Source organism: Nipponia nippon, unplaced genomic scaffold, assembly GCF_047370975.1.
Source record: "Nipponia nippon isolate SJK-2023a ecotype South Korea unplaced genomic scaffold, ASM4737097v1 scaffold_3, whole genome shotgun sequence".
Lineage (NCBI taxonomy): Eukaryota > Metazoa > Chordata > Aves > Pelecaniformes > Threskiornithidae > Nipponia > Nipponia nippon.
The window spans coordinates 63,492,733-63,520,693 of record NW_028262347.1 but is presented as its reverse complement, the minus strand read 5'-3'; the positions used below and the strand labels follow the sequence as shown (position 1 = coordinate 63,520,693).

At 45.8% G+C, this 27,961-nt stretch overlaps 1 protein-coding gene and 1 long non-coding RNA gene across 6 annotated transcripts in view; both read right to left on the bottom strand.

Moving 5' to 3' along the window:
* Window positions 1-5,381, bottom strand: part of KIAA1549 (KIAA1549 ortholog) — a 146,430-nt gene extending 141,049 nt beyond the window's left edge. Inside the window, exon 1 of one of the 5 annotated variants that reach the window (XM_087767228.1) lies at window positions 4,843-5,381. In XM_087767228.1, coding sequence (XP_087623354.1) covers window positions 4,843-4,963 — 121 coding nt within the window. In that variant the 5' untranslated portion in view covers window positions 4,964-5,381. The remainder of the gene's footprint in view (window positions 1-4,842) is intronic. The other 4 variants (XM_087767227.1, XM_087767224.1, XM_087767223.1 and 1 more) reach the window with 4 other exon arrangements.
* Window positions 5,382-7,719: 2,338 nt separating this feature from the next.
* On the bottom strand, window positions 7,720-27,104 carry LOC148054675 (uncharacterized). The gene is made up of 4 exons (XR_015706670.1): window positions 27,047-27,104; window positions 18,708-18,787; window positions 13,137-13,221; window positions 7,720-9,683 (listed from the first exon to the last, which is right to left on the bottom strand). It is a non-coding gene; the product is annotated as an uncharacterized LOC148054675 (long non-coding RNA).
* Between the last annotated feature and the right edge of the window lie 857 nt (window positions 27,105-27,961).

Genomic DNA, 27,961 nt, shown 5'->3' with positions numbered 1-27,961 from the left:
GCCTAATGCAATCAAGTACCACCACACAACACGGCACCACAAGGCAGATGCCCGAGTTCCCCTAAAGAAAGGAAAGCGCTCCATTACATGGCACAGACACGTCCTTAAACACAAGGCAGGCAGGTGCCAGTTATCAGTCCTAAAGCTCAATCCAGCCCCACTTCTGGAGCAGTTCAGATTGGACTCCCCTGTGAAAGTCTCTCTTTCTCATATGATTTTCGGTTATGGGAAGCGTGCTTAGTTTGTTTGCCCCGGTGGCACATATACCCCCTGGTCCGTATAAATAGGTAGGTGAGGTTCCATGAGAATAGGATATATCCAAGTTCTAGCAGACAAAAAAAATGCATCATCTCTATCACAGCCATGTGTGCCTAAATTTGGTTGTTACAAGCTTTTGAAAAAAATCACTTTCAAAGCAGCAGCAGAGAAAACATCCCCTTCAGAGCAGACACAATCTGCCAAAGTTTAACTGCATGCTCCAAAGCATAAGCGTATTAAAGTTGTTCAGAAAAGAAGCTGGCAGAACTCAAAGCAGAAACCATTGTTTTCCTCTTGCCTCAACATCAGAAGTAGCTGAACTCTTTCAACTGACATTTTGCAAAGAAAAAAAAGCTTTAGCCCATAGCAAAATGCACAATTTATAAAATTTCAATTGAAATAGTTAAGTTTGTTCTCAACTCTGCTGCAAAGCAGTAATATTTCTTACAAGCATCTTATAACATCTTACAGCCTTAATAAGAGCTAGCACCATCAGCCCAGTCTACCATTTTCCAGTATTTATTCTGTGCATTTTACATGCAGTTAATTACACTGATACAATCAGTGATGTGATTACTGATGGTCAGTTGTATCTTTTCCCCATCTCGTGCATAGGAAGAAGACACCACTAATCCACTGCTCTTATGAAAGGTTTTCCCTTAGTCTTCCAAAACAGCTGTCTCCAATAACATCAACAGCTGAAAGCACAGCACATATAGGGAGTGTCAATTAAATTTGTTATTGAGCTCATGTGTATTTAGCAACCACTAACGAAAAGCACAGAACTATGTGACTTTTAAAGGGATAAAAAAGACATCATATCATGCAACTCCAGAGCAGAAAACTGGCCATACTGACAAGGACTCTGTGAAAATGTGATTCTTAGACATAAGCCAAAAAAGAAATTAAGTCTGCATTGTTCATTTAATGCTACCATTGACTTAACTTTGGGGTTCTAAGACAAAATTTAAAAGACAACTTGTGCTATTTCCTTATGGCTTTTTACTTACACGCAGGTTCCCACGACACACACTATTTAATAACTCTTATGCAATTAGTGTTATTCATACTGTATCCCACAATGGGCCAGGCTGGAGACACAGTAGTAAAGGACATCATCCATAATAACTCTTACGCAATTAGTGTTATTCATACTGTATGCCACAATGGGCAAGGCTGGAGACACACTGGTGGTTTAGGACATCATCCATAAACAGATTTACTTTCAAATGAAGGAAAGCCATGTCTCCCACAGCTGAAGTGAGACTATATTATTAAGAAGCCTATTCTGCTTCACTTCTCTCCCAAGCGACTCCCCACACGCACACATTCATTCTGAATTGAGAAATAAGAACTGGGTTGTCAGAACCTGCCATTTACCACAATCATCAGCTTCCCAAGACCTCTCGGAAAAAATCTGTGCTGCAGCGAGAATCACTGCTCTTTAATGTGTCCAGTCCCTGAAATCTATTACCCAAGGTAGGTCAAAGCTGTTAAAGCCTACTTTGTTAAAGGCATGCTATATTTCAAGTCCCAGCCCTGCCTGAGAAATCTAAGACCTTGCTTCACAGAAAACAAATGTCACTCACAAAACAGACACAACTGAACAAAAAGCTGCACTGTCCACTAGCTTGTTTAGCATTCTAACTTCTTGAAAGAACATGCAAACAAAAAACACATTTCCTCTGGCAAGATTACAAGTGTAGCTTGTAGACATGAGGCTGACACAAATAAAGCGAGCACAGCATAGAAAGCAGCCTTAAAGGGAATCCTCCAGCCATATGGGTCTTCCGTGAAAATGAACTGGAAGCAAGCTTGACAAGCTGAACTGGCCACAAGAGACATGATGCCAACTCAAGTGTCTGCAACACACTCGTGCAATTAAGTTGAATAAACAATATCCTGTAACTGTCCCGTAAGGCAGCTACATCTGATTCCTTGCCTGACCTCCACAACTTGTCTTTGGTCCTTGAGTCTCTGAGAAGACTCACTGCAGACTTTTCCAAGTCCAGCACGTAGCTCTCCTCTCTCCCATGAAAATGGCGCAGCAAGACAAGATAAATCCTCCTGATTGTCAGTGCGGGAGTTGCACAGATTGTGCAATGAAACAAAAGCAAAAACACAGCCTGGGCTGAGCATTAAGACATTCACAGAGCCTGACCAAAGCCCTAGTTGACAGAGGTGCTCAAATACGTACCTACCTTTAGCACACTAGCAGCCTATCCGCACACTAAGAGTTCAGCATCTGCTTAATCGTGGAAGCTGAAGCCCTGATTCAGCGACATGTGACTTCAGTGGGAGCTGGATCAAGCATTCCAAAATCCAAGTTGATTTACCACTTAGTTTTCTTAAGTATTGACGTTCACTTTGCTATTTCAACTGCAAGCAAGTGGCTCTAACAGTCGGTCCACTCTTACTGTACGCCTCTCCTGCATAACTCAAAGCTGTAGGAGTTTGCTCGTACTGTTCCTAAACTGGTCAAGACCAAACGGCACTGAAAAGCAAACTAACTGCACCCAAGAGAGATACAACGCAGGGAGCTGTAAATCTGTTGAGCAATTAAGTGAATGTTGTCCAAGCCTACTGCACATGACCAGTAGACACCTCTTCTGTTTCACACCATCCATTATACCATCAAAACATTTCAAGGCTAAAGAAAAGATTAGGATAAAGGTTGTGTCCTAACTTTTTAAACATGGGCCCAAGACAGAGAAATCGGACTCCCGTCATGCTTTTTAATAAAGCATTTCACCTTAATCAAAAAGTAACAAAATATTCTTGTTCTCTGCAACCTGCGGTCTTTAAATCTCTGCCATCAATGGACCATTTCTAAGATGTCTATGAAAAGCATCCTCTGAAAAGCAAGTTTGCTCTTAGTATGCCAAAGTTCATTGTACAATGATTCACATGCCCCATGGAAAGAGAAAGCGTAGAGGACTCGCAAATCAAAACAGCTTGAAGGCTCCTGTGCTAGACTGAGCAGGAAAGCATCGCTCTGGGCGAGATCTGTTGCCTCTGAGTGCTCTCTTCCAGCAGCCCAAACACTGGCTAAGTTACATAATATTTCTACTGCTGTTTTTTAAGTTATACAAGAATGCACAGCAATCAGACAAAAGTTTACAGAAATCCACAGCAATGTTTAATTAAGAAGTACTAACAATTAAACAAAAGCCTTCATTGACTTACTCTGAAAATCTAGAAAAAGAAACCCAGCCATTCTATTAACCGCAAAGAGGCAAAATCCCACCAAAACCCAAGCAAATCTCCAGCTTCTGAACCTACTGCTTTGCCCTCTTCTGTTTAAGAAAAAGAATCTCTGAAGCTTACTAGGAATTATCAACTTCCACATGGGCTGGAAATGGAACATCTCTTGTTGGCTACGAAGGGAGCTGGAGCGGAGCGTAACCTCCCTGAAAAGCTAACCAGTCACCACCAAAACACAAACTACTTTCTGAAGTGGAAATAAAGCATTATTAAAAAGATAAGCATGTTTTATAACACCAAGCCTTCTTAAGCACCCAACAGTAATCACCATGATTCTTGTGTTTAAATAAAAAAGAGTCAACAGTGGTTGGTCCACTTGATGCAATAGGTCGATGCGAGTTCTTATCACTTCTTACCACTTATCAACAACTTACTGATGTTGATAAAAACGTATTACTTTATACCTGTTATCTACCAAACAAAAAGGAAACTTGTAGTCACAGCGAAATTGTCCCTTTCTATGAAAGGTTAGTTGTTGCATTTTTTTTTAAAAAAGTATTAAAGATGAACCAAGAACTGCTATGGGAGCAGAACCAAACGAGACATCTTTGTGATTAAACTGCCTGCTTAACTACAGACTAATTTTGATGTCTAGAGCCACTAGAGAAAAGAAGAGAGGAAAAAGGGGGTCACTGACTCCTGGCTATTTTGGAACATCTACTGCACACACCACCCTCCGAAGCCCCACCAGCTCTCTCCACGCACGAGTCATGCCCCGGCTGTGCCTGGAAAGCAGCATTTCGCGTTTCGAGGGGCTCCGATGCTTCCTAACTCGAAAGGCGAAGGAGAACCAGGCTGCCCCGCACCCCGCAGCTGCTCCCGCCGCCTGACAGGCTGCACCCCGAAAGGCGCCGGGCACCGCGGCAGCCGCCGGCGGGGGAGCGGGAGCACAGCTCCGGGCGGCCGGCGGCTGGCAGAGGCCACCCCGCACACCGGGTCCCCCGGGAGGTCCGGGACGGGGCTGCCACCGCCACGCCTCTCCCCACGCCCGTCCTCTCCTTCGCTTCCACGGCACGGGCACGGGCCCCGGCCCCGCCGCGCTGCCCCCGCCAGAGCGGCCGCGCTCCGCCTGCGAACAATGCGCGCCTTTGCTGGCGGGGTCCCCAGCGGCGCCGCGCGCAGAGGCGGCCCCCGCCCGCCCGCGCGCCCCGCCGCATTGTTACCGGCGCTGCCTCCCCCCGCACGCGCCCGCTGACGGGCGCCGGCGCGCGGGGACAGCCGCCCCCAGCAGCGGCGGCCGGTCCCCCCTCAGGGCCCGGCCCCGGCCCGGCACACCTGCCGCCGCCCGCCCGGCCCCGCCGGCCCCCTTTGTTCCCTTACCTGCGGCGGGCGAGCCCCGCAGCGCCGGCACGGCGAGCAGCAGCGGCAGGAGGGCGGGCAGCGCCGGCCGCCAGCGCGCCGCGGCCGCCGAGGCCACCACGAAGCGTGTCATCCCCTCCATGGCACGGCACGGCACGGCACGGCACGGCACGCCGCGGCCCGGCGTCAAGTCATCGCGGCGCCCCGCGTCCCCCCCGCGGGCTGAGAGGGCTGGGCGGGCTCGGCGGCCCCTCCCGGGCGCATCCACCGCCGGCGGGGCTGGGACGCCCGGGAGCGGGGGGGCCGCCGCAGCGCCCCCCTCCCCACGCCCACCCCGTGAGGGGGTATTCAGGGGGGCAGCGCCGCGGCGCCAGCCGCCTCCCAGAAGCGGCGGGGCGGGAGCGGGGCAGCGGCGCCCCGCAGGGCCCGCGGGCGGATCGGTTCGGGCCCCGAGCGGGGAGGCGGAGGGGAAGCCCCGGGGCAGCGGGGGCTCCTCGGCCGGCCGCGGCGCTCGCCCGGGCGGCTACGGCCCTTCACGTGGGAGGCGGCGGCAGCCCCGGCCCGGCCGCCCGGCTCTCGCTCCCTCCTTCCCCCCGCCCCCGCCGGCGAAGCGCTAACCCCGGCGGAGGCCGGCCCGCGGCGGCAGCGAGCGCAGCGGGGCCGCCCGCCACCTGCGCGCGCCCCGCCGTCCGCGTCTGCGCGGGGGCGCGCCCGCCCCGCCCCCTCCCGCCGCGCGCGGGCGGGCGGAGGTGGGGGCGAGGGGCGGAGCCGAGGCCCCCGCCCCGCTCCCCGGGGGGCGGTGTGAGGGACGGGGCGGGGCGGTGTCAGCAGGCCCCGCCCCCGGCCGTGCCCGGCCCGGGGGGCCCCGCCGCCCCGCCCGCGCGGAGCCGGCCGCCTCCCTCCGGCCGCGACCCGTCGCCGACTCGTGCTTCCCCCTCAGGGGCGGCGGGAAGGGCCGGGCGCCCGGTTGGGTCCCCGGTGGGTCCCGGTGCCTGCCCCGCCATCCGGGCGGCCCCAGGGCCCCCTCCCGGTTTGCGTGAGGCAGCTTCCTGACCGCGCTCCCCCATGGCGGAGCGAGGCCGGCAGGCTGCCCGCCCCGTCCCTCAGCCCGCTGGCCGGGCCCGGCGGTGCCCGGGGACCGGCCCTCGCTTCCCACGGGCTTCGCAGAGTTTGTGGGGCCGAAACAGTCGTCAATGTCTGATCAGAAGAGGAGAAGGCGCGGCAATGGCAGGACATCCACGCAGCATTAGTGTTGCTCCAGGGGATCAAAGGCAAAAAGACCGGGGGAGACCCTTTCACCACGGGGCTCGTCCTGAGCCTGGCTCCCCTCAGGGGCGCGGATGAGTCCGGCACTCACCCAGGAGCGCCAGCAACAGCTGGGAAAAGGTCCCACCCGAAAGCAGAGCTGGGCTCACCCCGTTTCCAGCTGTACTCACAATAAAACAGGCTGACGGTGCGTCAGGGGCCTTGCAATGCTGTTCTCGGCACACGTCGGTCACGACAGGTACACCTCGCTCCCAAAGAAGGGTGGAAGGAGCAAAGGATTCATTTTGCTGACATACAGAAATAAAGCGATACCCATAAACTTTAGCTGTACATCACACAATGCACATCACAACGTAGTATCACACAGCAAAGGAAAATGATGCGTGGCAGATCCTTGGCAATGTAAATAAGCCGGGCTGAAATCAGCCAAACTACATCAGCTGAAGATGTGGCTCAATACAGACACTGAGAGTAAGGGGAGGGCATGAAATTGGAAAAATCTACTGGTTTTCTGTTAGACATTTTCAGGGTCAAAAAGTCCACAAATGTCCTGTCTTTGGCGAGGTATCAGAGGCGATCACTATGGTGAGTACTTCAGGCCTTCTAGCACAAGACCTATACTTTCATTCTAAAAGTCTCGGTCTGTATGATATAGTTTTCTTTCATTTTGTACAGTGGAGAGATGTTTCACAGAAAATTTCATGGGTGACTATAACCTATATCTTAAAATGAAACTAAAAAGCTAAGCTATAACATCCCATGCAAAGATGATAGACGTTGCAAAAAGAAGATGACAGTGTGACCAAAAAAAAAACCCTTTGTTTTTGAAACATCTAACAAAAACCGAATGTAGAAAAACTTGCATAACACCCACCTGTTTTTTTTTTTTACCTGAGCAAATAACAAAAGAAAAAAAAAAAACCAGGGCCTGGGGATTGTTTCTGTTGTATTAAACTGCTGATAAAATATGTCATTGATATTCCTTTTTATTTACTAAAAAAAAAAAAATAAGATTTCTGTTTCCCAGAACTCATTAGGAAGCAAAGAGCTATTTTTTTTTTTTTTTCCTTGCTAGTTGCCGGTCCCCTGAGAACAGCTCAGCTCAAAAGAGTGCTCTTTAGCCTTTTCTTACGACTACATACCCACCATTTGTGGATATGCACCATGTCAGGTACTTCCTCGCTTCCATCTCTTTCGGTTTCTCTTGTCCTTCCCAACCTCTTTTGCAGATCTACAGTGCAGGCTAAACAATAGCCACCAAAAGCTTAAAAAAACCCTGCTTTATTCCAACATGCCTTCGTTGTAAGCAGCGGTGCACACCCGTCTTTGGCACTGGAGCGTGCAGTTACATACTCTTCCTGTTTGCAAAATGTGGTTTTCTTTCTCTTTTAATAAGCTAGCCCTCAGAAGTACTCAGTAAATGAATAGGAATCCATCCCTGCTTCAGATTCGTTGGGAGCTTTGGCAGTTAAGACCCTTGAAATACTTAATTTCAAAACGTATTTCAGACGCTGCCTATTTCCTTCGCTGAAAGATACCACATGACATCATTGTCCTAACAGTGCCTCTAGTAACAGAGCACATAAGGCTGCCTGTAGTACATTTCAGATTGCCTGTAGATAATTTGTTTCACCAAGATCCAAAGGTAACTTCCCAGACTAAAGCGTGAGACAACTTCTCTCACATTTCTGAGTTGTTATCCATCATGAAATCCACCGCAACTGCTAACTCATTCACTGTCTCAGCTAACACGATTTCCTGCTCCAGTTCCTGGAGTTCAGTTCACAAAAATAATCTTCCTATCTTGTGTTTGGGTTCACGTTCCCCAGTTTCTGTGTCTGTTGAGACCGAACTGCTATTTATGTTATTTCCCTGCTTCCTGGGTTAATTTAAGAACTGTCACATTTGATCGCATATTCTCTATTCCCTTGCAATTTCACACGTTCCACCAGACACCTCCCAATTAAACTCCCGTTGTTAAATAACAACCAGCATTGGAAGAGGAGCTGTGAGGCAGCTACCTGTTATGCTACGGTTCACCCTCTGTTTTGGTCTGCTGTTTCCCAAAGGTGTGAAGGAATTTCACCAGTCACATTGAGCCTCTGTCCTGCTTAGCCTCCTCTTTCACTGGAGCCACAGTTTGCGGCGATGCTTTTGCAGTTGTAGCTCCCACTCCCCTTAGTGATCGCGTTAAGTTTAGTGTCTTTGTACTGTTGTTTAGTTCCTTTAATCATTTTTGCAGTCCTCTTAGTCCCCCTTTTTCCTGGAAAGTCTCGTTGTATGTGGCAACCTGATTGACATTTACTTCACCCATTTGTCTTGATGAACCAGGGCAGGAGTTATCCAAATGTGTTTGGCAGCTTTGTGGCAGCAGACTCACAACGATTTTATGACCAACTACAGATTTTTTCTCCACCTTTCCTTTATATAGTCTTCAGCTATTTCTTCAGTATACTTCTCCTCATCTACCAGAAAGTCCTGAGTACAGCTGACAAAGGACAGGTTTTTTTGGTTACAGCCTCAAGCACGTCTCAGCCTGTACTTCTATTTGTACTTTCCTCAGGACTTCTTCAGGCTGTGTCAGTGCGTCCTCACCACCCTCTCTCTTTCTGGTCCTTTTCATCTATTGCAGATGCACAGATAAAAGGTGCTACAGAACAACCAGCAAGAACTTCACTCAGATATCCCTTGAACGGATGACATGCTGGGATTTGTGGTGGAGGCTGTGTTTTTCCTTTCCCTTTGGAACAGCAAAACCTCCCCCCACCTTACATGCTTCTAATCAGTATCTTAAGTCAGGATGATGGTCATTTATAATAACAATATTAAAAAATAAAAAAGCAAGGATCTATAGGAGACTTCAGATTCTACTAAAACAGAAATCTGAAAAAATACACCAAATTTTGTTAGGACATTAATACAGGCCAGAAATCCTGGAATCTGTGGCTCTCACAGGCTTCCCTACATTGTCACTTGCAAACTGACAAAGTGAAACTAGCTATATTTTTAACTACATTTTACTCTGCAGCTTGTAAATGCGTTCATCACAAGAAGTAACTTGAGTTGGAAGGTGAGAAATTATCTTTCCTGTGGTACTCTACTGTGGCCTTTGGTAGTATGGATCAAGATATTAGCTTCCCCTGTTTAAGGGGAGAGTAGAAGTAGTCTTTTCTCACAGTGTGGCTTGCAAGGGTTATTTACTTACTGCTGAATGACTTCCCATTGCATATACACCAGGAAGTTTTTGACATTACTGAGCTTTCCACTACAGTGACGGCTACTCTGATTTATCACTGGGGCAAGACTGAGGATGCAAAAAAAAAAAAAAAAAATTAAAGGCTGTGCAAAGTACGATTAGATTAATGATGACAGGCTCCACCTGGAAACTGAGAGCTTGTTTTGTGAAGGATGTAAGAGCAAGAAAACCCTGCAACGTGTTGGATAGAAACCTCACAAATGAACACAACACAGGGGGACATTTGGAAGCTGCAACCTCAGCAGTGGAAGTGAGCACCCACGCTGCGATGACAGAAACAAGAGCGTCCTCAGAAGGCTCTTCATGGAAGCTCTCATTTGTTCTTGTTTCCCAGGTTTTGCTGGAAAGGAAGGCGTGAAATTAGACCTTCTTACAAACTGAAAGTACATTCCAATCATCTTGCTTTTTGTAGAGTATGTAATACCCAAATCTGGAAACCTGCTTCTCAAAACTGCACATCAAAACACCAGTTCAGAGACGCTGAAGTGAATCGGAGACCATCAACATTAATTCCAATGGAACCAGAGAACTGCTCAGTAACTTGGCTTTCAGTTAGTACTGGTTTGGGACTCAGTGACGAGAGCTGCTGAAGATATTTTTTGCTTTAGTGAACAATATTTACATTAAAAAACCCACAACTCAGAGGTTTTTTCTCCTGCTCTTTTGCTGTTGCTGAAATTTGTGAAGAAACATATTTTTTGGTGAATGTTTCCAATTTGCTGTACTACCCATTGAAAAAAATGTTCAAAGGGAGAGGTTCTAGCTTGGCTTTGTGAAGACCTTCAGACAGTTCGTTAGGCAATTCCCAATGTTCTCAAACATCTAGTTTTCTTATCAACACTTGTGTCTAAGGGAGCAGAGAGTGCTTTTTTCATTATGGTTTTTCTTTTACTCTCTGAAAGCTCTGTGCTATGGCAAGTAGCATGGTATGTGACATAAAAAAGACTCAAACCATTTACAGATCAATGCAGCCCAGTCTTACTGTGCACTTCCATTCTATTTCTGAACTCTCATACTTTGCTTGACCCAAACTTGTGCTCTAGGTTACTTCTGCCCTGCCCCTTTTAACTAGCTGATGAAGTACAGTAGCAACAGCTGCTGGCACCAGAAGAGAAAAGAGCCAACTTCAGAAGACCAGACTAACAAAACAGATCGGTTTTGTTCTAGAAAGTACAAGGAAGGTACTAGAAAGTATGCTTTCTAGGTTAAAAAGTGAACGAAAAAGACCAAACTTGATTAGGGTATAGATTTTTGTACTTGTGTGGCTTAACAAGAGAGTCCTATATAGTCTCACGTTGTAACTGTGTAAAATGCAATATTGGGAACTGGCGCCAGGAATGCCCACACAAATACCAGATTGTTCTTACGTGAAAAAAGAAAAAGTCAAGAGATGCACGTATGCTGTGTTTTCAATTCTGAACTTCTAAGCTGGAGAAATATACAGACATAACTCAGAGAAACAGCCTTTTATAAAAAGAGTAGAAGTGTCTAATAAATTGCTTTCTTCCACATGTTCCACTACAGATTTCATTGAGACATTAGAGAGACTGGCCAAATGCATCTCTGTTTTGCTGAAAGGCTTGTCATCTTTTTGCAAATACCTCAGGCTGTTTAATCCAGTTCCTGGACTTCTGGCATTGGGTCTGCAACAAATGTTTCTGATATACAGCTTCATACTACTCTTCCTAAGAATGGTTAACTCTGACTGCTTCACTTTCACCACTTGCCAAAAACTTTTACCTCAAATTCCTGTCTCTTCAGTTCTTCTGAGGCAACGTGTTAGAATAAATGGGCTTAGTGTTGTTCCTCCAGTGGAGAGGTATGTAGCTCTCTGAACTGACGGTCTTTTTTCCTTCATATCTGCAACTAATCCTGACCTTAACTATCCCATTTTGTTCATAAAATTTCGTTTTATAACACATAGACATACCATATTGAGAAATTATTGCACCACAGACATATTTCGCTCTATCAAACTATCCTTCATCCTTATACACTGAGCAACTGAAAATAATTCTATCTATACTTAGCTAATTTAGCATATTAAAAATAACGTGTTTCAAGCTACTATAGCGTTGATCATGACATCAATTAAATTATTTCTTGCGTTCTGGAATGACACACAAAAACCGAGCAAGCCAGATCTTGTCTGCTGTAGTTTTGGAACTTAAGAGAAATAAATTTCAAGAACAGTGAATTTACTATAAAATGTCCTCCGTAATCCCATCTTAAACAGAGTGCTCACTGAAAAGGTCACTTACACATACATCCATTAAACTCCTCCCACAAAACCAAATCAACAAACCTTCCTGCCACTTTATGCAATGTCAATAAATACTTCCAAAAAATATCCAGACCTTGCAAAATCCTCCCCCCACATCTGTTTCCAATCATCACTTCATAATTCAGGGTACATCTCCCATTCCGGAAACCATTTGGACTTCATATAAAAAGATAAGGCTTCCTCCTGTCTGGCCCAGATATAGTTTATAACAAAGATTAATCAAATGCTATCCTCATTTATATAATGAACAAGGGAGATCAGTAGATTTTGCAGACTCAAGGACCAGTGTTTTTTGGAAAGTAAGAATAACTAAATCAGGCAATCAGTAGATGCTTTGCCAAATTTTAGTAGGAGCAGCTGGAATGAACACTCTCAAAATCTTGCCCATGACATTCACCTCTAGTGAGCTTTTGCTCCTGCTGACAGATGACAGTAGTTTGATCTTCCTGAGAGAAATGCTTTAACAGCCCTTTTCCCTTCCCTCAAATCTGCTTTGGTTTCCTACTGCTAATGGTTTCTGGTCCCTCTAGTAGTTACAAGCTCAGGCTCCCTCCCATTCAATACCTGTCACAAAATACCTGTGCTTCTGTACTCTACTCTTTTTTTTTTTTTATTCACATTTGTCTTCCTACAGTCTTCCCACCTTTATGTCACCACAAAGACCTTTTCTCCCCATGTTGCTTCCCCATCTCTCAGTGAAATGTCACCACCCAGATCTCCGTAAAGCAAGAAACTTACTTTATGTGACTCTACTTGAGGCCCAAATTGTGCGATTCCTAAACCGTGTTTCACATTATTTTCTTCAACCAGCGTTGACCCCCGCCAAACACCCTTGTTTAGCATTGAACACTGCAGTTGGAGCAATGTGCAACTTCTTGCTACTTTCATTACTTTTTTTCTTTTCTGAAAGTAGAGCTCAAAAACCCCGCCTGCAAACCAGGACCCCATTGTATCGAACTCAACAGGCACAGAACAAAGGAAGCCAGAAAAGACGGTCCTTGTCTCTCTACTAAATAGCCAAAGTACAAATCCCAGTTTTGGAGCCAGCTCATTCAGCTTTGCCTCAGGGATATTTGCACCATGGTGTGTCACAGTGCAGCTGTGCCCTAAGTAAACTTTAAAAGACCATTGTTCAGACTTGTGACAGGCGGACATAATAAAGAGACCTACAACACTTGAAAAGCCTTAATTGCCAAGAAAAAGCAGAGTTTGTTAAGGGCAGTGTTTGAAAGAGAAATAATTTAATCCGAAAAAGGCAAACCTGAGTCAGAACCTCCAGACAGATAGAATTTCTGGCAGTGGGATACACCAGCATGGAAATCGCCCTCCAAGGACAGCAACAAAACCCTCCTCTTTTGGAATGTCAAGGCTCACATAGACTGGGCACAGAGCAGAACCCAGGAAACAACATTAGATGCCACGGAAGTCTTACTCCGCTGCTAAATTCAGTGACAGAGAAATGAGCTGAAAGCTCCGGTGTTACTAAGGTACCTCTTATTCACAGCTCACCTGTCTTTTATGTTTACATTCGTTACAGGATGCTGACGCGGTGTTTTCTTCTGTACTCTGATACATTTTTTTAAGCTGAAAAACACTAGTAAAGAGATTGAATTACTGACACAGAGACATTAGTTGGTTATTTGGTATTATATTCTATGTTCATCACAGAAATAATTATTTCCCCTCCTTCAAAAATGGGAAAGAAGAGACAGGCAAATGGGAAATTGCCTCCGAACCCCACAGAGACATTAGTGACACAGGCATTCACCTTGACAGTCTGGCTGGTCATGTGGCTGGCACATGCTCCTGAGCAGCCAAGTCTTCAGTAAAGATAAAAGCATGACTGATTGCAGTCTTCCTTCTCAGGTGCCACGGCAGTAGGCATTAGCCAGACCGAGCTCAAAGCACTAGAATAATTAGCCGGAGTCGGAGGTAGGCCAGTGTTTGTCTGCTGTGGTGACTTGACTGGGCTGGAGCTGCGTGGTCAGAAGCTACCTCTCAAACTGTCCTCTGGAGATGCTCATTCCAAATACTGAGGTGGAGTCCCAAGGGTGAATGAAGGGTAAAAAGTAAAGACTTTAAGAGTAAGTAAAGAAGTTAAGACAAAGGAGGATTTGGGACATCTCTCCTGATAACCTTTTTGCTTAGCTAGGGGGAAGCCACAGAACAGAATAATCCTACCCCATGGAAGAAGTTAAAAAGGCACGAGCTGCAGCTACTGCTGACATTTGGTCAGGAGAGCTACTGAAGCAAGCAGCTGCAATTTGAGCCGAAACTCTTTCCTTCTCCAGTTCTTTTTGGTGATATTTTATGTAACGTTAAATTAAGGTCAGATAAAGGACATGTTAGTAATGTCCTTGCCAATGAAAACCACAAGTTAACTATTAAATTATGTTTATTTACTTACTGTTTTATAAAAAGAGTTTCCCTTTGAAAGTCCATTTGAAGAACCTGTGAGACTGAGAACAATATTTGGACACAGCTCTGAACAGTTAATAGAAGTTCTCTGTGCTCTGTCTGAAACCAGTTGTGGTTCCCTTTTAGCACATTAGTTGAATGTATACACTGGGAATATTTTACTTTGTTTTATGTTATTGCAATTTGCAAAAATTACACTAATAGCCCAATTTCATGCAATTATCTGAATGCAAAACATTGTTCGGTTGAATTCCCATAGCCTAATCCTACTAGTTCCCTTGGCTGTCTCACTTTCAATTAGGAACCAAGGTCTGCACATCAGATGAAATGCTGCTATTGTAAAAATGGATCCTTTCTTTAAAAGTTATTTTCAGTGGTCTTCTGCCATACGGGCTGTTTTTACTGTCTGCAACCAAAGGCACTTTAAGGAAATCTGATTTTAACATCACAGGCCTGCAATACATATACTTTAGCTAGAGCGGTTTGTTGTGTTATTGTGGTAATAGCCCACTTATGTTTGCGCCATAATTGTACCTCTAAAAGTCTCTTGAGCTGCACGTATGGGGCAAAGCGTGGCTTTATGAATACACAGGGGAAGGGGAAGAAAAGAGGAAGGCCATATAGAGAATTACATCCTTTTTTCCTTCCCTGTGTAACACAGCTAACACAGTTTTGGAAGGCAGACAACGGGTGATGTTAACACTACGTTAATGCCAACTTGGTGGTCGAGTCTGAGTATTCAGAAATCATAAGGCTGGCTAGAGGATCATACATGTCTGGTTTTGTATTTGCTTTTCCCTTTTTGGAGCCTTTACAGTTCGCATCTTCAAGTTTTACTCCACAACCAAAAAAATTGAGCTTTTTTTAAGTAAAGTCCAAGTTTTTATTAAATCACATGACTCTAGGATCTAGGACTTAAAGTAAAATACCAAAGAAGCTGAGACTTATAAGAGTTGGTGACAATGTGCTAAGTTCCTCAAATCAAGTTAATGAATTAGCCTAGCCAACTGACCTGTCTCTCTGGAAGGAAGCACATTTTGTATGTCTTGAAAAATGTGGATAATGCCATATTTTGGAGCATACTTCCTTGAAGCTTCAGAAGGCTTGACTCCTGCTCTAATACATCCCTCTCTCTTTCGGTTCCTCTGAAATACCTGTCCTGCATTTCCTCATTTGTGCTCAATGCACGGCATCCTTGATTGCTTATAGACCTCTCCTTTTTCGTAGGAGGAAACGATTCTTACATCCACTTTGGAAAGAACTTGCATTCCTTGACTCAACCAGGACAAACGTAATACATCAGTTAATAAATCCTTTTTAACTGAAGTTACATGCATACATTCCTTTGAAACTCAGTCTCTAAGCACCATTCCTTTGTTGTGAATGGAAAGAAATAATATGCATTTCATGATGACATAGGGCAGACATCAGCCTCTGGCCTTGCCTGGCTCTCTCCTTTGTCTATAGAGGAAGGATTCGATAACTAGGTCCTTTCTTGTAGATGGATAACATTAGATGAAATGAATCCCAACCTTGATGTCACATTTTGGGTGCCCATGAATCAAAATAATAAAATTAAATTCCTTTCTCATTTTCACTGCCTTAAATATCTTCCATCTTTTTTTGCCCTAAAGGAACAGCTGCCTCTCCAGACAGTGAAATTTCCGTTTCTTATAAAAGCTACACATTTATCTGACACCATTATTTAGGTCTCCAAATGACCTTCATCAAAGAAAAGGAACTGGAGACATGATATTTTGGATATTAAAGGATGAAAAATAAGCAGAAAAAGAGGGAAAAAAACAAGTAAGATTTTAAACAGGAGAGCAATAAAGAACAAACTCACCATTTTTAGATTTGCATTTCACCTCTTACATACTAATTATATAGTCACACACCCTGATACACACACATAGATACCCCATTACTAATTACCTTTAAGGAATACTTCAGACAGTAAGGTAGGATTCTCCCATCTTATTTTGGCTGGCATGCTTTATAGTAGCCCCTTCTGACTGCACCTGAGAACATGGCCATTCTGGCACTTTACTTACATGGTATTTTATTTGTGAATATTAGTGCTAGCCCAGAAGAAAGTCTGAGGCGACACAAATTTCCTTTTTGCTATATGCCAGCCGTCTCCATCACAGACACCAAAGAGTAAAAAATATATTTTTTATCCCTAAGGATCCTTTCATTTTCTTCGCCTGTTTTGTTAGAGCTGCCACAGTCGCTCACTCCTTGCAGAGGATCAGACAGACTCATGTAACATCTCTACTCACTTGTACAGGGAATCACTCCCAAAGCTGGTTTCCTGTCATTAAGCTTCTCGGAGAAGTAACCGATAGTGATGCAGGCCTCGGCAATTATTTAACAACATGGACAGACAGAAATAAGTGGACCGGCTGTCTTGATGCTGCAGTACTTCTTTCTCACATGACTGTCTGGAGATTCTGCTGCCCTGAATCTCTGGTTTCTAGTGAATGCATAGTAATGCACCAGCCTCTTGCTTGGGGATGCCTTTCACAGGTATGGTACAGTATACCATGCTTTCCAGCATTTATGTTTTATATGCAGTGCTGGCACAAAAGTTTACATTGGAACTGGCAAGGTTATTAATTACAATTCTGATTTAACCTTCCTATGTCTTTTATATCTTTGCAACGCTCATTTTTATATATATATACATGCACATATATGCATGCACACGTACATTTATAAATATACAAGCATTTGATGCTCTATTTTTGGAGCAGAAATCAATACGAGCTGCCCACTGCCAAGTGGCTCCCCAGAATGCGTGGCCATGAAATTCTGCATTAAAAAATGCCGGTACATGGGACATAGAGGAGGAAAAAGAAAAATGTTCAAATCAAGGCATATTTCCATTTCACACTTGCAAAGCATTATATAAACAGAAAATTATAAGGGAACAAAATCCACATTCTTAGTGCCCTAGAAGTTGTGTATCACACATTACATATCATTATATATTTTTTAAAAGGCTCCACCTACTATCTGGGACTAGAAATCTTTTAATAGCATGAAGTTAGTCAATCTTTCTTTCATTAATATTCATATATATGCCCCAGTTCTTACATTTAAATCCACTAATGAAGATTCACTGCTGCAGCAGCCAAACCCTGTGCAGGACTGGGACCCTTTTGTGCCGGCAGCCCCTGCGGAGCACTGAACCGCGTGGTGGGCAAACGGCATTCATTAAACAGCAGCCACTTCACCTGCTTTCTGCTAATTCCCTGAACATCTTCAGCGCACCCTCAATTGAGGGGGGATGTGTTCCCATTGCAGTGATGAGAATGAGAGGCAGGAACCTGTAACATGCCCGTCCTCTGTGTTGCAAAAGGCATTTTAATAATCTTTGCCAAGTCATTCAATTGTTTCATCTTTTGCATTATAAAATGTTCCCCATTTCATGAAAGGGAGACAATAGTGCTTCTCTTCTTCCCAAGGACTTCTTACAACTGTACAGCTTCTGGTTTCCATTTAGCACTAACTCGGTCTCTTTATGCAGCACCACACTGTGATGTGTAAACTTAGCCTGAAACAGAGTCTGAAGGCAGAAGAGACCATTATGATCATTTAGTCTGGCTTCCTCTAGGATTTTTCTCAGGGATTCCTGCATGAGGCTCCACGGTTTCTGTTGCCAAGGAAACAATTATCAATCTTTTCCATCCCTCACCATCCCTATCTCTCCTTTCCATTTTGTCATTTCTTGCTACAATAAAAAAATCTTGTCAAATGTCCTAGTCCTTAGCTCTAGCATCCTCACCTCCACCCCAAAGAAAGAATCGGAAAGGGTGGCGAGCATCCTTGGTTGGGAGTTCAGCCTGAGGCTTACCTCTTTTCCTTGGATTCTGTGCTGCAGGTGGATGACCCTTTGAAAATGATACTCTCAGCTGCAGATAGCTTATCAAATGCTGTATTGTTTGGCTAACACAAGACATATTATTTTTTAAATTACCCAGCAGTGTACTGCTTGATATATTTTTGGTATCTTTCTTTTCACCACAGCCTTAGCTCCACTACAGCCGCATGCAGAAATGCTTTGGAAAAAAAACCCCACACTTTATTGTAACATGTAGCTAAAGAGCAAAAGCAATAATGAGGAAAAGAAAGGAAGATGCAAAGAGATGGGAAACTGTGTAGGAGGACAGAAATCCTGCATCAACTAGAGAATAAATTAGATGCAGTCAGAGCCAGAGACAAACTTTTGGAGTCTCAGGAGGTTAAACTCAGGTACCTTCAGGCAAGTTACAGGAGACCTGCATGATTCCCTAAGGTCTAATGAGTCCCACCTGTGTAATTCATAGCTTCTCACAGTTGTGCTTATTTTCTGCCTGTAAACACAACTCTGATCAGGGTAACTGTCTGAAGGACAGAAGAGTGTCTCACCAATGTAATTTGAAAGGTAATCCCCTCAAATTCAGTGGAATTATATCAGTGTGATCTGTTCCTCAGTGTGCACAGGAGGGAGGATGAATACACCAACTGCAGGGAGGGGAAGAAGAGCCAAGTACTCACAAAAAGCTTATGGGGAAGAGGGCTGCCATTTGGCATGTTTTGATAATCCACCACTCAGAGTAATTGTCCCCATTTTATAAGCAACCTAACAATAGCTCACATAAAAGAAAGCAGACTTACCTTGCAAACCTCAGGAATATCAGATGATGAAAGAAAGGTCAGGGATACGTAGAAACAGAAACATTCCTCAGGGTAAGCTCCTAGGGAGAGAGAAACAAAGTAGACCACATTAATAAGACAATTCCTGCTTATGGTCAGGGAGTGATACTTCAGCCCTTCTTCTTCTGGACATTTGTTTTTGGAGCTTGCTGAGGTTTTTTTGACCTCTGTGTGTGAGAGAGACATAACAGGATGGTTCTGAGGATGGCCAAACCATGCACGTATGCACAGAAGATGTTATGCCATATATATACCACTGTGGAAACGCTCAGCGCATGTCCAATAGATCTGGCACCAGAGCCACTGTGCCCCTGCTGGAACCTCCATGAGCCCACGCCTCAGGGCAGGCCTGTGGCATTGCTCACTGTAAGCCTGGGAAAGCTGGATCTTTTGGCCATTTGGGTCCATTTGTTTAAGATGCTGCATCTAAATGTAGCCCAGCAGGATGCACGGATCCTGAAATCCCTGATACTTTTTCTGCAAAAGTCACTTGCTGATGGTTTCGGGTGGTTGTAACAGAAGTAGTAAGATAAATCTATGTGTGAAAAACGATGGAGAAAACAAGTTATTTTTATGAATGTCAACATCATCTCCATTTTCCTGTTGGCTATTTTCCTGCCAGGCTGTACAGAAGAACGTCAGAGGGAAGTAAATAGGAAGAAAACAGTGACAACATACCAATACCATTTCAAATATCACAGAGCTGTTAAAAGAAGTATATTGAGGAATATCTACCCACATACCTTCAGGCAGGCGAGTGTTAATTTCTCCTAAGTCCAGGGAGAATAAAGAAGACACTGAACTGCTGAAAACCACAGCTAGACAAAGAGGAATGGATGAAGAGCAGTGTTGGGATGAGTCAGAAAAAGCCAGCCTTGGAGAGAGCTGGTTTTGGCACTTGACCTCAAACAGGTGCATTTATGCTCAGTGGAAGCTCTTGAAACAACTGTGTTTTCTGGTAAGACTTATGTACAAAAGCTCTTTCTTTGTTTCATCTCACGTTTCATCTTCTGATTCTCTTCCTTTGGCTGAAGAGATGTCTTTTGTTTCAGAAAAGATATTTTTGAGCCCCCTGGATCAGCTGCTGGCCCGAAGCGTGTTGGGTCAGTGCAGTGCAGAGCAGGGGCTGCCAGCTTCTCTATTCACAAGTTGAGTGCTGGACTTGACTACCCTGCAGAAGGCTATGTGGAGGGAAAAACACATCCCTGGTTGGCAGTGACATGAGATGACTTAGTGTGCCGGCTGCCTCACAAGCTTGTGCTTCCTCCCCTCAGCAGTGGTACACAAGCACGAGAACTCATTATTCCCAGATAAGAAAAGCAACAACAACCCCATAACAACAACATCAAAAAAAAACCAACAACCCAACCCAATCCGAAGGAAAAAACCCCAACAAACAGGTAAACCTGAGAAAGGTACTGTCACTTGACCCTACTGTTTCTCCCACCCATGTGTGCTGCATAGCTCCCAGGCAACCGCTCCCCTGCTGCTGCCTGCCCTGCCAGGCTGACGGCAGGGAAGAGGGTATCAGTTTGCAGAAGGAGTGATCCCACTCCACGCAGAAACAGCACAATCTTCCCTTACGGCAGACCCGAGCATATTAACCGAGCAAATGGCACCAGCAGGCAGAACCTGAAGGTTATCTCTTCTGCTGTCTGCATAGGCTTTAAACTACTGAGCTCCCATTCACACTATAGGACAGCTTGGCAGTGGGGTGCAGGCAGTGGTGTCCTCTCCACAGCTCTGGCTGGAGATGTACTGGGGAGGGAAAGGCTCTCCACTGCTTCGGAAGCCTGAGAGGGAGTCAGGAAGGGCTCTGGTCATGGAAGTCTTGTGTCGAGGAGAGCCTCTCCTGCTTGCTTCTGGATCCAAAGACTGATGCTTTATGCCCTCAGAATCAAAAATCGCTCATTTTGCCAAATCTTCTCTAAGGTCTTGGATGTTTCAGACTTGTCAACGCCATCCACGAAGCTAAAAATCCCAATCTACTCCTATTCACAGCTTCTACCTTTCCAAGACTAAGTAGCCCATTACTATCAGAGCATGCCTGATCACCCTGTGTGACTGTCTTCATCACTGTCTTCTGTCCTGCTAATCATTGCCAACCCCTGCTGTTCTCAATAGTGATTTCATATTCACTTAGATCATGGATTAAATTGTTATGTTAATGGATTAAACAGCTTCCAGCGTTGCCCTAATCTCCATGAGCCTCTCCTGGACTCCTCACTGGCTCTTTGAGGTCTGTCAGTTGGCCTCCTCTCCGTGTCGTTCACACAAGCTGTATTGATACTGCACAATGTTCATTTTTAGACTCAAAATGCAGCACGCTACTGACTCATATGCCCAACACACTTTCACATACATTATCACTATGCAATTACCTTTGTCAACCAAATATATTGTCCCATCAAATCACAAAAATCAGGTTTGTTTGACAAGTTTGCTTATAGTTACCATAAAACTATGTCAGTGTCATTAATCATTGTTTCCCTTAATTCTTTCTCAACTGAATCCCATACAAGCTTTCTTTTATTTTCCCTGGAACAGAGCTAAGCCTAGCCAGCCTGCAATTACGGGGCTCATTCTTTGGGGCAAAATTAATACTAGTCTTTTGCTCTGCTCTCTGTGCCTTTATTGTGTCCTGACCCCACTTTTCTCTGACTGTCTCTGCCCTGACCTCCTTCACGGAGCAGCCTCTTGCAGAGGCTTAGGGCAAGGGATCGAGGCTTCTTCCTCTCCCTTGCAGAGCACTGCAGAGCTATGCATGTATGAAACTCTGGGTTCTGGGAGGACAGAGGGCGAGAGGGATGCCCACAGGACCATGTCGGTACCTCCACAGTGCATCAGCCTGTCCCACAGAGACAGCCCCTGGTCACGAGAGGGACCAGACTGCCTGAGAAATGCGGGACAAGTGAGGAGGGCAGAGCTGGAGTGTTCTCCTGCCTGCTTACACTTCTCCTAACCTTTGTCCACAAGGTTTATCAGTACTGCCCTGGTTGATGATACCATAATATCATCCTTTCAGTTGTTATTGGCAGCAAGGCTCAAATGATATAATTTCTCCTTACCTGCGGGTCTACTCGAAAGTCTGCTGGAGTCTTTTCATTAGCATCAATTAGCATCAGAGCAGAGTTTATGATTGCATTTCCCTGGAGGTGTAAAAGATGCGTCACGCTCATTCTTTTCCTTTTTGGGATGCTCAGCATAATCAGAGGGTCTCCTCTGCAGGAGAGCTGTTGCAGTTGCATTTGCTTCTCCAGAGGAGTTAGAGGGCTTCTTTCCACGCGCCAGGCCCCTGTCATGCAGCGTGCAGCTTCGGGGCCACTGGTGGGGCTCCTTCCCACCAAGCCAGATTCTCTGATTGCAGGATTCCCCAGAGAATTAAAATAGATTTTTCCCACAAGTCCTTAAAGAAATCAGAGTTTAGTCACCAGGAAACAGATTCAAGATCATACGGCTGTCCTGCCAGGGTAACTTATCATATAAGCCTATATAAAGAGCATATGCCAGGCCACGGAGAGCACAGGAGAAACACGTGTTGCGCTGTTCAGAGGGCTGATGCAGCAGAATCGGTTTCAGATGATCATTATTGTATTCAGCAACGTACTTCAAGTGCCCTTTGCTGAGGAGGCCTACTAATAAATGGAGACAGATGCCGTAATAAACTAACAAACAACTGATTCACAGTTCAAAAAGTAAATATAGTGCCCTGGGCAAGCAAGCGGGATGGCTCAGTAACAGAGAGCTCGGCACAGACCAGTTAGGACCATTGATAACTCTGTTCATCACAAAGAGAAAAATCAGGATGATGGAAGAAAATAAAGAAAAGAAGGAAGAAGAAAAGTGAGAGAGAAGGCAGCCACAGAAAGCTGAGCTTTATAGTAAGTGTGTGCCCCGTGACCCTGTCTGCCTGTAGCTAGAGGGCAAGGAGGCACATACCCTATTAAAAATCTCCTAAAAAATCAGATCCTTTCTCTATAACCTCTGCTTGTAGTGAAGTAAGGTCATAAATGACAAATCTGGTTCAGGAAAATTTTCTCAAAGTTTTCATTAAACATAAGGAGTAATAAAACATTATTAAAGGAGACCAAGCATTGTTTCTGTTGTAAACCGCAGGTGGTTTACTTCTCAGTGACTGCACAGAGGCTGCTTATCAGTTATTCTTTTTCCACAAAACAGATCATTGGCTTCTCGAGCATCTGCACATAGCTCAAAACCTGGGAGTATTTCTTGGTGAAAATCCTGTCTCCTTTGAAAACTCTGAAAGTGGTAATGAGGAAAGACAAAAGAGACACCCTTCTCTGCTCAATTTTCTTCTTACAGGGCTAAAATCAGGCTGCTGACTTTGCAGCTGAGGTGAAATATCTTTGGGGGGTGAAAAAAAAAAAAAAAAACAACAATCCAAACAGCCTCTCACCTTCCTGAGAAGTCATATTCTTCACCTTCATTACTGTAGCCAGGAGCCTCTTGAGAGCAATGGATTTAAGAAGCCAGAGGACTCCCGTTTTTGTTGAAAGGAAGGGCAACTGAGATGGATGAATGGGCCCTCACGACCTTTCACCATCCAGATTTTGTGTTCAAGTATTTCCATCAGTTTGCTGGGAATCTCAAAATCAATGGTTCCAGCACTGGATGTGTCGGAGCTGTTAACATTTGATATCCAACCGAGGTATTATAAAATCCTCTGTGCGGGCACAGTGCTGTTCCCCGTGATCAAAGGCAAGCCCTGTGATCAAAGGTATGTGTCTGAGGATCTCTGACTCCTTCTAGAGAAAAGCACTGGTGATATCCTTACTTGAGTGCTGAATGAATATTCTGCTTGCTTTTGCTTTACTTCTGGTACCAACTATTTTTTAAACTGAAATATTTGAGTCCTTTTTTGTAATTGTCTCCATGTTCTCTGAATTCTTCTGCCACCTCTGTTTCAAAGCACCTGAATTACGATGTCTCTCACAAGGTTTACCAGGTCTGGTTGGGATGGAGCTAATTTTCTTCAGAGCAGTCCAGACAGTCCTGTGTTTTGGATTTCTATCCAAACCAGTGCTGATAAGGCACCAGTGCGTTAGCTATTGCTGAGCAGTGCTTGCACAGGGTCAAGGCCCTCCCCGTTTCTCACTCTGCCCCCGCAGCAAGTAGGCTGGGGGTGGGCAAGACGCTAGGGTGGGACAGCTGGGACATCCGACCCAAACCGACCAAAACGATATTCCATACCTTACAACATCATGTTCAGCAATAAAAACTGAGGGGAAGGGGGGGCTTCCAAAGCTTCTGATGCTCAGGGACGGGCTGAGCGTCGGTCTGCTGCTGGGAGCTGGGGAGTGGTTGCCCTTGCATCACTTGTGGGTTTTCTTCTTTACTCATTAAGCTGTCTTAATCTCAACACAGCCTTCTTTCACACCAACATATTTGAAATTTTCTACCATGCTCAGCACTTCAAAAATGTCACCGAGCACCTAACCTGCTTTATTTCATATGGCTGCAGAGCATCTAGTACACCGGCCACGACCGACTTTTCAGTGCCACCTAATTGCAGTTAGATAGCAGGAATAAGGCAGGGTTTTTAAATCCCATCACTTGGTACTGGCAGCGTGCACCGTACGCTCCGCGGGGGGAGCCGAGCCGAGCCGAGCCGAGCCGAGCCGAGCCGAGCCGGGCGGGCGGCGGCTGCCCTCTGCCGGCCGCCGGGGCCCTGCGCCTCGAAAGGACTCGGTGCCTGCAAGGGATGGTGGTTAGGGGCAGCGCCCCGGGGCGGTGGGGCCCGCTGTTGGAGCTGGCAGAGAAATATTTTCTTCCTGCACCCCAATGGACTGTCTTGTGCACACCCCACTTTGGAGACCACTGCTGCAGAGGGTGGATGGAAAAAATCTGATTTTTTCTAGGGGTTGAGCACCCCCACCCAGTCTTCTGTATTTTGGTTAGAGCAGTGGAAACTCATTGCTTCTGAAAATCCCTTCTGTTCTTTTTCACATCTACATCACTGTTTTCTTCTCCCCCTCTTTGACCCGCTGCCTGTTTTCCACTTAGCTCTCTTTTGTTTCCTCTCCTGTCTGGTCTCAGAACATTTCATCCCCTTCATCCACCTTTCCCAGTAATACCAGACCCTCTCCCATCTTGTGGTACCCTCCCCCTGCTTCACACCGTCTTTTTTACCTCCTTCATTTCATCTGTCCGCGTTGTACGCCCCCATTTCCATATTTTAGCGGGCGGCATAAAGGGCAGGGGGTGGAGAGATTGGGGAAAGGATTCCCACCCGCTTTGGTACTTCCCTGCCAGTGTTTTAACACCAGCGGGGCACACACACGTGAAGAGTTAAAACAAACACGCTAGGAAAAAGTGCTTATCACAAGACTGAATGGTGAGCCATCACCATCAGTGTCTCTAGGCCTTGCCTCTGTGCAAACACAGTCATTCCTGATATTATTTTAAAGCCTTAAAAAAAAAACCACCCAAACTAATGGGATTTGCTTTTCCCGTCACCCTCCACTACATGCTGTTGCCTCTCGCAAGCTGTAACAGCCCACCCCGTGCCCCTTGGCTTTCACCCACCCTGCTAAATTATGCACACACATGCTGGGGTCAAAACAATATTGAGAGAAAATAAAGGAGGTGAGGGGAGAGGTGAGGAAATGGGATCATGCAGGACAAGGGTCGTTAAAAAAAAGAGGAGGGGGTATTCTGAGCGTGGGGAAGGCAGGGATAAGGAGGGAGACGTGACCAGCAGAGGAGCCCTGGCTCACTGACGCAGAAGGGAGCAGGGCTCTGACGTCTGGGGGCTCCGTGTCACATAACGTTTTTAAGAACAGGGTAGAAAAATAACCTGGCACGTGCAGGTGAAGTACGGTTGAGCCTTCATCGATGCCTCCTGCTGCCTCCTTCGAGACCTGCCTTTATTATTCCTATCACTCCCAGTCCATAAACTCCTGAGGAGGCCTGTTGCTGTCTGAAGGAGAAAGGCAGATCAAGGATATTTGGGTGTGGAAGAAACACCCTCAGAGAGCCAAAGTGAGCTTTTCTGGAGCAGCCCAGCAGCGCCGTGATGGAGCTGTGACCCGAACCCCAGTCTGGGGGGGAGCAGTTCAGTAGCAGCCTCACTCTTTGCATGTGCATGAATTCCCCTTTGTGGTTTTCAGACCGTCCCTGAGAGTCTGGAAGGGATGGGAATTTTTATCTCAGGGTCCAGTCACAGCATTGTGAACTACAGCAAGTCCTTCTTTTTAACTGTACTTACCCCCCTTTTTTTTTTCCTGTGACATTACTGCAAGTTTTTTGTTTTTTGTTTTTTGGGTTTTTTTATGAGCTTGGAATAAAAAAGGGGATAAAGTGACTTTTTCCTATTTAACGAGTTCACACACCAGTGGCAGTATGCTGTCCAAGTACAAATGGGAAGCATTCCAGATGCCTGCTGGACTTGTGGCCTCCTGCACCCCAACACCACATGCCTGGATGTGTCCAGAACGGCCTGTGCACAAATGCAGCCTGGAGTTAAGTATACTCAAGCTACCTGGTGTGCCTTTTCATTGCACTTTGTTACAGGGTTGCCACAAGGGTGGTGAGTCCCCGTGGGGATGGAGCGCTGCTCCCTGGCCTGTGCTGGGTCCCCAGGGCTGGCACGGCACTGGCAGCGCTGCCTGGAAAAGCCTGCTTCTGTCCCAGCCTGCTGCCTTGACAAATGGGTTTTAGCGTGGCTCAGGATCCGTGCATCGAGCTCCTCCCGTGGCTGCTTCCCTTCGAGCAAAAGCCCCAAATAGCAAAGACTTTGATATACAGTGCAGTGCGGGGGCCTTTAAATAACAGCCTTTATTGCTCATTATTTGCACAGCCACCTCGCAGGAGAAAACATAAAGGGAAAGTGCATTGCAGGAAACGCTGATGCAGGCGTGTTTGCCCTGGCCTGACTGGCATAGTAAGAAACAGAAAAAACAAGAATTTACACAATGCAGGTCCACAGCTCCAGCACGGGTTTGCTGTGGAGATCTGACACACGTGCACAAGTGACTGAAGGGCAACAGTCTGCGTTTCATGGAGCAGGAGCATTCCCCTCCCTCTCCCAGTCCCCCTTTCCAGTTTCATTTGAAGTGAATAGCAACTAGGAGGGCAGAGCAGCAGTGGAAATCAGACAAGTTCTCCTCATATGGATAAATACAAGTTTAGATGCCAAACTTTGGATGCCAAAGAATTAAAACATAGCCGCTGCATTGGAAAGCACAAGCAGCACATGCCAGGAACAGCTGCACCGCTATGTGTACGCCATGTCAGTGTGTCCCCCCACCCTCACAATTTTAAGTAAGAGCCATACCCACCTTGAATAAACTGGTTTGGCTGGGGTGAACGCTCTCAGAGCAGCAGCAGAGATTCCTTCTGGCCTAGCAAGAGCTGGACTGGCCCAAGCTTGGTGGTGGTAATTTGTACCAGCTGCTCAGGCTGATGCTCTCCAGGTGCTGATGTTGCTGCAGCTCCAGTGGGTTTGTGCTACTGGGAGAGATGCGTCCGACCTCAGCTGCACAGCGGGCTGGGCTCTTCAGGCCCTGCCGGGCAGTTTAAGCCTCGTGCGAGTTGCACTTAGTATCTTCTGAGCAAGCTCAGAGCAATGGGGGATGAATTCCTTGAGCCCACCATGCCAGTGGAAGATGCACGGACAGTCCTGGCCTCCTGCTAGTCAGTAAGAGCTCCCTTGGGTTTCAGTAAAATGCCTACCAAGTTAGATTTAACTGGACTCAGGAATATTTACAAGTGGGTATGCAGATAAATGACCGATCCGAGGAGAAACCCGGGAAATCACTGCACTTGCAGACCATTCCTTGGTGTCGGGCAGTCTGGAGGCCAGGCTTGGGCCACCGATGGTGTCGGATTCTTTAAGGCCGTTCTCATCCTTTTATCTGGTGGCTGAAAACCCTCACCGTTTCCTTGCAAGGCATCACAGGCTCCATTAGAAGCAGCCCTGCTTAAACTGAGAAACTATTTTCCCCTCCTGGGAAAAAATGGTCAGAAAGTACATTCTCCAACTACAACGCATTTTTAATCTGTTTTGGTCTTGGACAACAGAATGACAAATATTTTTTTACAGTTTTATAGAGAAGTTTTACAAAACAAAGACACAAAACCAGAAGACACTGTAACATGATACAAACATGGAGAAACTCTGCACTAGTTAATCTAGTGCTTCTGGATTTACAGCTGTTTCTGAGATTAGATTATTCACTAATCTCTCTTCCTTA